This window comes from Canis aureus, chromosome 24, assembly GCF_053574225.1.
Source record: "Canis aureus isolate CA01 chromosome 24, VMU_Caureus_v.1.0, whole genome shotgun sequence".
Taxonomy (NCBI): domain Eukaryota; kingdom Metazoa; phylum Chordata; class Mammalia; order Carnivora; family Canidae; genus Canis; species Canis aureus.
In genome coordinates, this window is record NC_135634.1 from 42,873,351 (window position 1) to 42,887,641 (window position 14,291).

General features: G+C 42.2%; 1 protein-coding gene and 1 long non-coding RNA gene across 7 annotated transcripts in view; one reads left to right on the forward strand and one right to left on the reverse strand.

Moving 5' to 3' along the window:
* DNER (delta/notch like EGF repeat containing) overlaps positions 1 to 14,291 on the reverse strand; it is a 320,012-nt gene that overhangs the window by 79,593 nt on the left and 226,128 nt on the right. The window contains exon 7 of the mRNA XM_077869106.1: positions 11,611 to 11,724. Coding sequence (XP_077725232.1) covers positions 11,611 to 11,724 — 114 coding nt within the window. The remainder of the gene's footprint in view (positions 1 to 11,610; positions 11,725 to 14,291) is intronic.
* The window catches only part of LOC144296156 (uncharacterized), a 59,496-nt gene that overhangs the window by 33,428 nt on the left and 11,777 nt on the right, over positions 1 to 14,291 (forward strand). For 5 of the 6 annotated variants that reach the window (XR_013363312.1, XR_013363311.1, XR_013363314.1 and 2 more), the window contains one exon: positions 2,750 to 2,879. This is a non-coding gene — a long non-coding RNA (uncharacterized LOC144296156). The remainder of the gene's footprint in view (positions 1 to 2,749; positions 2,880 to 14,291) is intronic. The other variant, XR_013363313.1, reaches the window with a different exon arrangement.

Sequence of the window (14,291 nt, forward strand, 5' to 3'; positions counted from 1 at the left end):
TAATGCATTAAAAAAATATATGTACAAAATGTTCTCTGCAACGTGATTTAAAAAAAAAAAAAAAAAAAAAAAACAGCAAAAAAAGAACCTAAATATACCTTTTGCAGACTCCATTTCCTCAGCGATGCCAAAGGGTGGCATTCCTCGTTTTGTCCTGGACACTCCCCTTCCCCACTGTGTGCTTGCTCTGGGTGGCCTCCCACAAGCCCACAGCTGAGATTTGGCCCTGGATGTAGAAATTTCTCCACTTGACCTCTCCTGCCCACCGCTCACTCCACACTTCGGGTTCATGCATTCAGCTGACTGCTCAATGTTTCTTCTGGATGTTCCTTGGGTTCATTAAATTCATGTCCCAAATGGAACTCCTCTCCTCTCCTCTCAAAGCTGCTCACCACCCCACACAGCACCCCCATACATGCAGTTGCCTAACACTTTCTGAAAGCTGGGTTGTCCATGGTCCCTCTCCTCCACCTCCTCCTCTTACAGCCAGTCTGTCCCTTTCTATCTCCATCATCCCTAATTCAATCCACCACTATTGCTCACCTAAATTACTGTAACAGGTTCCAACCAGGGTTCTCTGATACTTGTCCTCCTCCAATCCATTACTCCTCCTTGAGCCATGGTAGTTTCTCCCAAATGCCAAAGTTCTGCTCCTCCTCTGCTAAAACTAATCATGGTGTCCTCCCCTGCTATCTGGGGTGGAGTCCAATCCCCTTGTCACGGGTGGGAAGGCCTGCCGAGCTGGCTTCTGCTTCAGCCACTAGTCCATACCATCTCTCCATCACATTCTGCATTACAGCTCTCTCTGCTGAGCAACATTTTGCTCCTCAAAATGGAACCCTCTCTCTCCCCTACCTTCACACATGGTGTCAATGTTCTCTTCCTGGGAGACTCGGTCCTTTGCCCACACCCCTAACTTCCTCATCTTGGTGATACCTTGGGTGTCCGCTGAAACATCATTTCCCTTAGAACATTTCCTGGGAACCCTGGGTGGCGCAGTGGTTTGGCGCCTGCCTTTGGCCCAGGGCGCGACCCTGGAGACCCGGGATCGAATCCCACGTCGGGCTCCTGGGGCATGGAGCCTGCTTCTCCCTCTGCCTGTGTCTCTGCCTCTCTCTCTCTCTGTCTCTCTGTTACTATCATAAATAAATAAAAATTAAAAAAAAAAGAAGACTATCATTTAAAAAAAAAAAAAAAAAGAACATTTCCTGATTTCCTTCCAGCCCCCAGTCTGGGTTTGTGGGGGAGGGGTCCCTCTTCAACCACTGGACCACCCCAGTAGAGCCCAGTCATATCTCTGGTCATAGCGTCTGCACTATCTATCCCACTATCCCACAAGATCCATGAGCCAGAGCCTCATCTGTCTTGTTCACGCCTAGATCCCTCGTCATTAGCACAGTAACTGCCACAAAGTAGGTAATCGATAAATAGTGTGTGGATGATTAAGTCTTTCATTAAATACATTATGCCACATTCATATGATGGAATAAAATGCAGCCATTAATAACAATTCTTTAGGAAAATAACGAACGATACAAGGGAACATTTGGAACACATTGTTCAGTTGAAGCAGCTCATTACAAAAGAGAATGCACAGTAAGATCCAACTTTAGCTTTCTAAAATGCACATTAAAAAAAGAGACTTCAAAGATATTTGCCTAAAATTCAAAGTGATCTCTCTTGGGGGATGGAATTATAGGTGTGTTTCTTTTTTTTTTTTTTTTCCTTTGAGCTCATTTGAGAGCATAAGTTTCTCTGAGAGTGAAGACAAAAATGATAAAATGATTTAAAATGTTATATAAAGTCCCAGACTGTCACAGAGCAGGCGGTGATGGTCAAATGCATTGAGAGGGGACAGTGGTGAGACTAGCCCATGTGCCTGCCCTGCTGTGCAGTGACCAGATGCATTACTAAGTGTCTACTATTTGCGAGCTGAAAGTGAGGAAGGGACAAGCTCTTCATATAAATTATAATTAAATATGACTGGGGAAAGAAGAGTAGTGGGAAATCCTTCGAGAAGGGGCTATGTGCAGGGAGGGGAAGCCTAAGCCTCTACCTCTGGTGGCCTTTTATCAGTATGACATCAGGTCACAGGAGATAAGAAATCAGGTTGGAAAAAAACAAGTCAGAGAAGAGCTTAATCAAAAATAGAATATGATAAAGTAATTAATCAACATTCTTCTACTTTCATAGCTGTGTGCATGTTCAGCTCTCTGAGGCCAGGTCTCTCTGTCATTCCCACCTTAACAGGCTCACAGGACTCGGAGCCCAGATCTAAACTGTTCATAATAAGACCCAGGACCACATCACATGGTACTTTGGTTCAAGTCAGACAAAAATTTCACTCTAGCCTCCTCCGACTCTCTAAAATAGGGAATATATATATATATACACATATGGAGATAAATTCTGCTTCAGGGAGAAATAAAAAATTACACTTACTTTTAGGATATTTGTATTTCTATTGTAAAGGATCCTTGGGGATGCCTGGGTGGCTCAGCAGTTTGTGCCTGCCTTTGGCCTAGGGTGTGATCCTGGGGTCCCAGGATCGAGTCCCACATCAGGCTCCCCGCATGGAGCCTGCTTTTCCCTCTGCCTGTGTCTCTGCCTCTCTCTGTGTGTCTCTCATGAATAAATAAGTAAAATCTTAAAAAAAAAAAAAAAAAGGATCGTCGTTGCTGTTAAAGGCAATTACATGAACATTCTGCTTCTGATACAGAGACGTAAGCTTTTTTTTTTTTTTTTTTAGCAGATTGTCCGCAAAGAGCAACCCTAAACTCCAGACCAAATAACCCCAGGACTACATGGCTGTAGAACGTGAACAAAAGCAGACAGGTTTTGGAGGAAAGTCAGAATGTAGAGGCAGCAGTCAACAAGGGGTGAGTTTCACGTCTGGGGAGCGCCACCCCGCAGGCAGCCTCAGCTGTGACTATGGCCCAGGGACACAAAGATGCTAGTGTTAAACCTGCTCTCTCTGACCAAAGGGACCCCAGGAAGGAGCTTGACACAGGCATACTCCAAGGAGTCAGAAAGGGTCCTAGGAAAGAAGAGAGCCACAGAAGGGATCCCCAAATTCTGTATATGAAATCTGTCCAAGTCTCCTTTGACCCCGAATTCATGCTGAATGGGAAACTGGATGAGATCTGCCGCTCCCCCTCACTGCTGGAGTCTAACCAATGAGAGTCACCCAGTTACACGAGTGAACACTGGTTGTTAATTCATCTTGGCTCCAGTTTCCTGCCATATGAAACGACCTTGTTGCAACAGTTTTGAGATATTTCCCCACTCAGACATGCAACAAAAGACCCACAGGTACTTAAGTGCCAGGTGTACTAAGGAATACGAAAGAAAATTTAGCCTCGCTGTCCTCAACGAGCCTTGAGCCCCATGAGGGAGAGCGGACCTGCACCCAACTAGCTAGAGGTCATGCAAGGTTGACCTTGACCAGAGAAGGAGCTCAGTGCAGCAGAGAGAACATGGACTCCAGAATCAGACACACCTGGCTTATATCTCAGGCCCACCAGGATCCTCCGTGTTCAGCTATTATGAGCATCAAGCAACAACACTTATGTTAATCACTCACCCCACTGTTCTGAGCACAGTATACCCCTTTAATCCTTATAACAACCTCATTAGGTTTGCACTAATATTACTTCACTCTACAGATGCAGAAAATGATGCATAGAAAATTTAGGTTTATTTGCCCAAGGTCACCGAAGTAATATGTGATCAAACACAGATTCCAACGCAACCCACAAGGTCAACCCGCCCCTCAGCTGTTAACTGCTAACTTATCCCAAATAATAACTTCAAGCACCAAACACAGAGCCAGCACTCCGCGAATGGCAGCTATCCTCATTGTTATGGTTACTGCTGAAGCGGTTGTGATTCCTGAAGCCACAAGAGAAAATAATAGTTGAAATTCAGGGCATTTACCTGAATTTTTAAAGCCAGAATGTTTTAGGAACGTGAAATAATTTTCATGTGCTGTTCTGGACACATGCTTTAAGAAACTTTAATTTGTATTTATGTATAAGGTATCCCCTGCCTCTTCTCGAAAAGAAAAGCACTAAGATACCATTATTTACTTCTGCATTTGTCACACTGTAACTTCTAACTGTCACCTGTCACCACTGACCTGGACATCAGAATGGTTCTCAAAGGGGAAGTAGCGCTAAAAATGATAGGACCGGGATCCCTGGGTGGCGCAGCAGTTTGGCGCCTGCCTTTGGCCCAGGGCGCGATCCTGGAGACTCTCGATCGAATCCCACATCAGGCTCCCGGTGCATGGAGCCTGCTTCTCCCTCTGCCTATGTCTCTGCCTCTCTCTCTCTCTCTCTCTCTGTGACTATCATAAATAAATAAAAATTAAAAAAAAATAAAAATGATAGGACCCTGGTCACGCACTAAAGTGAATGCATCGTCCCATTGTCAATGAAAGAAGCAGGCCAACAAAATCCCTTGCAGTACTTTCATTTAAACAATCTCAGAGAAACTGTGCTATGGGGGGAAGCAGGGGGAGAAAGAAAGAGAAAAGATAAGAAACATGAACTTAGCTGTAAATCAAATTAATCAGTATGCACCAAACATAGAAATTAAGTTTGACTCATACTTGACAAATCTGAAAGCCTGCTTTGTTTGAAAAGGTGAAACCATTGGATTGTTGGAACTCCAAGGGTCTCAGCTGCTACAATTCCTAAATGAAGTGGTGATTTAGGGATAATGCCAATTTTTAAAAGAATAAGAACAGTATTTTACTCCGGCCTGGTAATTTTATGAGGACATGTTGCACATTTATTATGTAAATACATGCAGTTTAATAAGGTCCTAAGAGGGTGCTTTTACCAAAACCCTGCATACGAGGATACTGGTAAAAAACAACCAAATCCCAGGACTGTGTAGCTCCCAAATCCTTACTGGGTAACATGCCCAGTTTCTGAACAATACACATTATCTCGGAGATGATTTTTATGACATATGTGGCTATTGCCTGTAAATCCCTTTAAGATGAAAAGCATTACCATTGACATTTGAGTTGGACAAAAGGATTTATACGGCTTGATTACTCAAGGCTATAAAATGTAGAAAAACAAAAATAGTTTGGATAAACCCTTGGAGCTTGTTGCAGTGAGATTTAACCTACGGGGCCTGGGGGCCCACACTAAGTTTTAGAGAGTCATTCAGAGGTTATGAAACGTTTCTCTGTAAACATTACTTGAAACAATGAGCTGGATTCAAGGGCTCTTGAACTAACAGATTTGAATCAAAGACTTTTAGGAACAGGATCCCTTAAAGGTAATAGTCAATCTTCATCCTTTTACAACAGGAAAACAATGGATGGAAGAGATAAAAAATTATATGACTCACCCAAGGTGATATGACTAACTTCCTGAACAGTGTCCTCATTATCATCATTGCTACTATTATGCAGTATTTACTATTTGGCATGATCAGAGCTGAGGGCTTTCTTTGTTCTTCACATCAACTCATATAGGATGTCCTAACATCATCCCTGTTTTCTAAATGAGGAAAATGAGCCTCTGAGAAACAAAGAGCTGTAAAGGGAGTAGGTCCAGAATTCAAACACAAGCAATGTGACCCTAAAAATCCACATCTATAACCAACCCACTCCTCCGCCTCCTCATCAGCCCCAGACTCGGGTCTCCAGACCTCCCACCAGAGGAGGACTCCATCCACCCGTGGAGGTTATGAGATCTGCATGTCTGACAGTGGGCTCCAGGGTGGTGTTCTCATAGTTACAGGACTGAAGGAACTAAGTCCCCTCCCTGGATGCAATGCTTGCCCTCAGAATCCTAGTGCAAAGAGCGGTTAATACAAATTCTGTTTATCTGTAATCCCATCAGAAGGCGTAACACCAGAAAGTATCTATAGACTGGTCTGTAAAATATACCGGATAAGACAATATCTTTTCAAAGTAGTGCCTGAAAAAAAAAAAAAAAAAAAAAGATGCCTGAAGCCCCATATTCTCATTTCAGCCTCTGGATGCACAACACCTAGGTAGATGCCAGAAAAGTGGTTAGATTCTCCACAACACGACTCTAAGCCCTGCACCACGCACATCGTCACACCTATGGAACCAACAAATGTGCCTCATCTCTGAATGTTTTCATCTCTATTAAGTTCTTTTTTTATTCCCTATTAGTCTGTGTGGTATTCTGTGTCAAATTCGGAAGCAGAAAAACAAAAATTGAGATGCTGAAGCAAAGACGATGGCCACACAGGCATATTCAGATTTTATTTATATATGTATTTAAATATACTCATATACTTAAATCTACATATTTAAATACCAATAGGCAATGATGGTAAGTATATATAATTAGACGTCTTCAGAATTATAATGCATTTAGTCTAAAATTTAAAGATCTCAAAATTCTAAACCCAACAAAGACAGTATCAGCAGACAGAGTGAATAGCACAGGCAATAAAATCAGCTTCTAATTACTTCTCTGTGCTGTCGTCATTCCACAAGGTACAGACAAGAAAACACTCGTGTGACATTTTGACTTTTGTTTCTTATCACCTCCATGGTAACCGTGGTCTGAAACAGCACTTTTACAGATGTGGACTCAGTAAAAGTCGAGGAGAAATTCTGAGAGAAGACACAATCTGTTGATGAAGGATAAAAATCTAAGTGTAGGAGGAAAGCAGACACTTAAAGGATAATCAAGAAAGCAGACCCTTAAATGATAATCACTGCAAAAGCTGTGCCGCAGGACTGACTGCCTTTGAACTTTTGGAAAGAGGTTAAAAAGAAGGCGAGAGTCAAAGAGACAGATACCCAGGAAGGACTCCAAGCTCGCAGGACATGGTCCAGATTGGATGGAGAAGGATCCTTAAAGGGAAGGGAATGAAGATGAAAAGGATGGAAACAAGCCAGGATGTAACTGTGCAGGGTTGAAAGTACTATCCAGAGGGAAAAACCTAGTTTTATCAGCTTTCTGGACCGGGAAGGAATTGCTGTAAAAAAAAAAAAAGAAAAAGTTACTGTACTTATAAAATAGAAATTTATAAATATAAATTTATTTAAATATATATGTGAAAAGAATTTTTTTCTAGCTTTTCCCAGACTTAAGAATTTTTAGCAGGGACATTTACAAGTTTCAGAACCCAACAAACTTTGCGTTTATTTTACTCATGACTATGGTTACAAAGATCATCTTTAAAAACAGGCAGGATGTTGGCGGGGGGCACCTGGGTGGCTCGGTCGGTTAAGCATCTGCCTTCAACTCAGGTCATGAGCTTGGGGTCCTAGGATCAAGCCTCGAGTCGGGCTCCTGCTCAGCGGGGAGTCTGCCTGACCCTCACCCTCTGCCCCTCCTGCCCATGCTCTCACATACTCTCTCTCTTAAATAAACAAAATCTTTAAAAATAAATAAACAGAATGGAAGTTATTTTAAACGATGTATTTAGACACAGTATAGGATGATGGTTAAAAAGGCCAGTGCCAAGTTGCCCGGGTTTAAATTTCTTGCTATATGATCCGTAGGTGGGGTATTTAATCTCTTATGCCTCAGTTTTCCAATCTGTTAAGACTGGAAGAGCATCTGCTTCATAGGATTGCTGTCAGGGTCAGATGAGCTGGGAGACATAGAGAGTGGTACCTAAGTGTGGGCTTACATAGTTTATTTGACACATTTTTATGAACCTCTTACTAACATAAAATACGGAGCTAAATGCTCCACAGGTAGCGTATTTCCCACCCTTACAAGATAACACAGGGAAGCAGGGCAGATAGAATTAATACATATAAAGGAGTAAATGAAAAAAGGGGCACATAGCAAGCAATATTAGGAAATCATTACTAACTTTGTTAGGTGTGATCATTTTCTAGATTCACTCTAAGATACAAAGGAGAATGTCTTGATTCTCAGAAAACACAAACTGATTTATCTGGGGATGAGGGGGCAGATTGTCCTTTACTTTCAAATGACTTTGCAAAGAAACCAACCCTATATGTAGAAAAAAAAGGAGAGAAAGAAAAGAAGAAAGAAGAAAGAAAGAAAGAAAGAAAGAAAGAAAGAAAGAAAGAAAGAGAAAGAAAGAAGAAAGAAAGAAAGAAAGAAAGAAAGAAAGAAAGAAAGAAAGAAAGAAAGAAAGAAAGAAAGAAAGAAAAAGAAGAAAGAGAAAGAAAGGAAGGAGGGAGGGAGGGAGGGAAGGAAGGAAGGAAGGAAGGAAGGAAGGAAGGAAGGAAGGAAGGAAGGAAGGAAGGAAGGAAAGAAAAGAAGGCAGCAAGGGTCCAGTGCTGGCTCAGAATCCAGAACATTCTGTGCACTTGAGACACTTTCCAAACTTGTCTTCACAGTGTGGCTGAAATGCGAAGGATCCTGGAGACACAGGCTTTTTAAAGTAAAGTGCTCTATAAACATTATTTTCTACAACCAGCACCCAAAGAGCAAGCCAGTGGGAGGGGCTGCTTTAAAAATGCCAGCCCGGGCGCCGCTCCCCAGTTATATGCTCCCGCTAAGAGGCTCCAACACATGGCAACGAATCCTTCAGAACTATAATTAAAGCCCCTTTTTCCTGGTCTGTCTTCAGTGAAGGTGAACCTCAGGACAAAAGTCTTCTTGCAAAGACTGCTGGGAAATTGGTCTTTATCCTTTTAATTCCGGACCATCACTTCTCCTCTAGGCTTTATCTAGAGACCATGGAGGAACTGACAAGCCACCGGATAAAAAAGAAGGTTCCCTAGACAATCCCCCAGACGTTTAGACAAACCCACATTTAAACTGCCACCTATGGGCTAATGCATCTGTGCATGGACTTGGCCCAGACTTCTCCCCCAACCGCCGGACTCACAGAGCAACCGCCCAGCTGACATCTCCACCTGGAGGTCACCAAGGCCCCTCAAACTCAACATGTCCAAAATAAACCTTTCCTCTGCATTTCTTTTTCTCCATGAATAGCACAACCAACCGTACAGTGACAGAGGGCACAAACATGCCCTCCTGCCCCCCCCCCAACTCCAGAACCCACCCATCTCAGGCCTCCTCATCCGACGTCTCAAGTTCACCCCTTTCTAAAATCCACACTTCCCTCTGACCAGTCCACGTGCATTCTCTGGACTTCTGCAACAAACCCCAAACATTTTTCCTTATTCCCACTCTTGTCTCTCTCCAATCTATATCCATCAATGATTTAACAGTAATCGCTAATTGGAAAACACTCATGATGAAGCAGCTAATATGGAATAAGGACTTAGCCTGGTGCCGTGCGAAGGACCCCACCTGCATCATCTCATGTAATCCTCATTGTCCCTACTAAGTGGGCAGTATCATTTCCCCATTTTACAGACCAGGAAACTGTGAGAGATGGAAGCCTGAGCTCGCTCCCCCCATGAGACAGGGCTGGTGAGTAAGCAGTAGAGCCAGGCTCCAGACCTAAGGCCCTGGCTTCCCCTCAGGATGAAAATCAAATGCCCCATCCTGGCCGCCCACAAAGCCCCATGAAGCCCCGTGCACTTCAGCCTCCCATCACCCACTTTCCTCCTCTCTGTCTTCCCTCCTCGGTGATCCCATCAACTCCACTATCCTCCTCCCTGTCCTCATTTAGGGTCTCCACGTCTGGGCAGCAGTCCCAGCTCCCCCAGACCTACCAGCTCCCCGCTGTACAGCCTCAAGACCCGTCCTGCTGTAATTACCTACTCATCTGTGTGTGCAGCATGGGAGGGTCAACCCAGCTCTGCTGACCCTTCGGCCCCAGCACCCAGCACAGTGCCTGGCGTACAGGAAGTGCTCGGCCACCTTTATCTGCTGGAAACACGAGGCAAAAGTAAAACTCTTGGGTTCTACTTCAAGGGCCATCCTTTATTACTAGTGTGATTTTTTTTTAAATACTCAGATAGCTTTTTAAATTTATTATTATTATTATTATTATTATTATTATTATTATTATTATTTTAGAGAGGCAGAGGGAGAGGGAGAGAATCTCCAGCAGGCTCTATGCTGAGCATGGAGCCCAACACGGGTCTTGATCCCACCATCCTGAGACCACGACCTAAGCCGGAAACAGGAATTGGATACTTAGCTGACTGAGCCACCCAGGCGCCCCTCTGGTTTGTGATTTTTGTATGTCACTACCACTACAAGCCTTTGGGGCCTCATTTTAACTTCCTGGTAGCAGTCAAAGCTGTAAAAATAAGCAATTTGGAGTTTGCAAAGCTCTTTCACAAAAATCCCATTTGTACCTGGCATGACCCTGTGAAGTCTGTAGTATTATCGTAGCCCACATTTAGGAGGATCGGGGGATGGAAGGGGTGCTGATTAGTGATTTGCCGTGGTCAATCAGTGGGTGACCCTGAAGCCCACCTGTGACCATACACGCAGCCTACAGGCACTTAGGTAGCAACCGATTAACCCCGGGCGCAGCGACGCTGTGAAAACCTGCAAAGTGCTCCATCTGCAAGTGCAGTGCCTGTTGCTTGCTTAGCCCTAGACCCTTCCACTGTTTCCAAATTTTCTCATTTGCTTCAGAGACACAAGGGGAGGGTCAAAGGCAGAGCTCATCAAGCTCATGGAACTCCATTGTAGTGGTAACCACACACATCATGAATGGATCACACGCCAACTTGGGGAAGGGGACGCAGGGACAAGTAGCCTGGCCACAGCCCCCAGCTCCTACCCCAGCGCAGGTGAGCAGAAGCTGGGCGACAGGATTCACTTTTTTAGTTCAGGTCTTTGAAACATTAAAGAGTAGGAGGTGCTGCAGATCTCAGGTGCTGCTCCTGGCAACCCCGGAGCCCTCAGGTCACCTAGGGGGTCAGTGGCCTTTCTGCAACACCACGCTGTCCAACTGGCCCCCTGCAGGCTCTACGCCAATGGCAGCTAAGAGTAATGTGGAGCGCAGGGGTGTTTCCTTACGTACTCAGACTCTACATTTAATCTCTGCAGAGGATGTCACTGTACTTCATGTAGTTGTCAGTGTCACTTCTGTGGATCAGTAGCTTACATGCTGATTTTAAGGCAAAAAAAAAAAATGCTTCTAATATCAGGTTATTCTTACAACATTAAAGTTTAAAGTAATCACTACAATTACATCCCTCCATGCAGAAATGAGAACTTCCTCTGAGTCCAAAATCATTCCTTGAACACCAGCTTGATAGCTATGATTACCCGCCTGCTCCATCAGAGCAAACTACTCTAACAGTAAAACTTGTTTAAAATAAAAGCGGCTGCAAAGACGTGGCTCTCCCAGATAACCTGAAGTTTCTAAGATGTTATAAAGTTGATTTAAAAATAAAAGCAGGTGAACTTCATGCTGAAATTGTTTTTTATGTGAACTAGTATCAGAAACAAAATTTTGAAAATTTTAACATGAAATTTAGGGAAAAATTTACTATCACTATCCATTGTATTATATTTATTCATTTTTAATGTATGAATAAAAATCACAGCAATTCCTAGGTATGTCTAATATTCACACATAATTTCTAAGCTATTGTAGCATAGAATTTAAGAAAAGATCATCTTGTATTTTGTTTAATAAGTGGAACAAGTTCTCTTGTACGGATTTTTTCAGAAATGTAAAGCTGATCAAAGTAGTTTACGATTTAAAATGGAAAACAAAAGGCATTCCTACACAATAATTTACCTTCTGGACACTGGCAGGTGAATCCACTGAGATTAGACACGCATGTTGCTCCATTTCTGCATGGCTCCAGGATACAATAATCAATCTTGGATTGGCAAAGCTCTCCAGTATAACCTGTAAAACAAGATAGGGATTTTATAAAATGTGTTACTTCAAAACCACAATGAATTGCCCCAGGAATTGATGGAGTCAAAATTGGTATCCACCCACCAAAAGCGGCAGCTTTGAGCTGAAGAGCCCCACAGCCACTCCTTGATCTTCTTGGGTTTTGCAATGAGAAATAATCTTCCCAGTTTAGAATCGCAGGTCAAAAATCATCTCCTTTGCAAACATTGTTATTGCAAGGAGAGACTTTTCTCCACCATTAGCTCTGCGTTTTATTTCAAAATACTCGTCAGGACCCTTGAAACTGAGGGATCCCAGCTTCCTTCTGACATATGGCAAAACACAATCTACAACGTTCTATTTGACCTAACCAAGATGGCCATTTCCCCCAGGCCATCCTAATACCTATAAAAAGAAAGTATTAGGAAAAATTCTAGGTATTAAAATCTTGTTAGGATCCCTGGGTGGCGCAGCGGTTTAGCGCCTGCCTTTGGCCCGGGGCACGATCCTGGAGACCCGGGATCGAATCCCACGTCAGGCTCCCGGTGCATGGAGCCTGCTTCTCCCTCTGCCTGTGTCTCTGCCTCTCTCTCTCTCTCTGTGTGTGACTATCATAAATAAATAAAATAATAAAATAAAATAAAATCTTGTTAATTTATGTTTTACAGTTAGAAGACCCCTTCTGTATGAATGCCATGCCCTGTCCCCTCATTTTAAAGATAAAGAGATTGAGACACACGTAATGTTAAGCACCTTAATATATTATTTTTAATTTTATTTGAATCACATTCAACTCAGTAAATTCTCCGTGAAGCAAGACTCCAGTGGGGATTTCATTGGACAGTAACATAACCACACATGTGCGGTGGGGTAATAAGGTCTTCCATCTATCGGAATGCAACCAAAAAGCTTTAAATAAATTCCAAATTCTTCATTAACTTTGAAAACAAAGCCTTTCCAGAAAGGCAAGTTTGAAAGAGGAACACGCCGATATGTTCATTTTAAAGTGGGAAATGGTTATGAAGGAAAATCTGGAAAATACAAGACGTCCAAAAGAAAGAGGCGTTGCCCTTCATTCTGCTATTTGCGTGACGACTTTTAATAATTTGGAGATAATTCTTATCAGAAATTTTTATGCACGCAGATGTATTCTATACAATTATAATCATGCTGTAACATTTTATAGCTTCCCTAGGATGTACATTAAGTATCCAAAACCTTGTCTTTCTGAATTATTAGTTTTGAAAGATTGTCATTAGCACTTGAGTCTGAGACTTGCAAAAATATATCAATGATATTAGAAGACAGATGATTTGCCTGAGCTTCAACTACCTGACAAACTAGTATAAATTACAGATTGTGAATGTGGAAGCATTTATTTGCAACTCTGCTCTTCTCCCCCATGCTTTAAAACAGTCCAGGAGATTCTAGCTTATTAGTGAGTATGGTAAGATTAGTAAAATAATTGCATAAAGTAAAAATCCAAACACCAGAACAAAAAAGCTATTTCAAAACTGCAGAACAGAATATCTTAATATGATAATATTATGTTAATGTACCTTTAAACGACAGCTCTAAATTCAGAACGAGGGAGAGCAAACTGTTTCTAAGAAGAGTGCTACAAATAACTTTTGGCTAAAAATAATAGCTAATATTTATAATAGAACACTCTGTTTTTCTTTTATACATTAACTCACCCTCACTGCAAACCCTGAGGTCAGTATCGCAATCGTGTCCATTTTACAAATGAGGAAACTGAGGACTAGGAAGTTTATGTAATTTGCACAAAGCCACACAGGGAGTCAAACTCCTGAGACCAAACCCTTCAACATATCATCATTCTTAAGGCAACCCGTATCCCCTCCTCAACAAGTATGCATTTAACATGAAAGAAAAATAAGAGAAAATATAGACAGACACAGAGACGTGTTATAAAGTAAACACCATAGTTATTCTTGGGCTTACCAAGCATTGTGTGTGTGTGTATGTGTGTTTTTTAATCTCTGCTTTCAAAGTTTCTACAATAGGCTACAAAAGTACCTTCATGAAAAAGATGACCAATTACAAATGGTGGCTTCCTAGAGACAGGTGTGCTCACAGGATACAGTCATGAATCCTGCCCTCCCCAAAACTGGGACCACAGAATCACACAAAAGCATGAAAAATCACCAGAGGCCAATTAGGTATCATCTAGAAGGGGTGGATAGGTCTCTACCAGACAGGAAGAACATGAGCAGAATTCAGGATTCCGTGAGCTTCAAAGTTCTTTAGAGAAAATGTTAACAATCACTTTCTTTGAATTTTTTACTTGGCAATTTTAAACATAGAGAGACTAGTATATAACCCTCACATATCGACCACCTAACTTCAACAATTATTAACATTCTGTCCACTTAACTTCATCTAACACCCTCATATTTTTATGTTTTCCCCGTTGGAGCATCTTAAAGCAAATTTCATCTCACCGGTCAAGACTCCAATATGTATTCTTAACTCAAGGAGCCAATATACATGGAGATGTCTAATGGAGCTTGAGAATCACTATGATTTATGTTTATTTAATTCTTGCAAAGGAA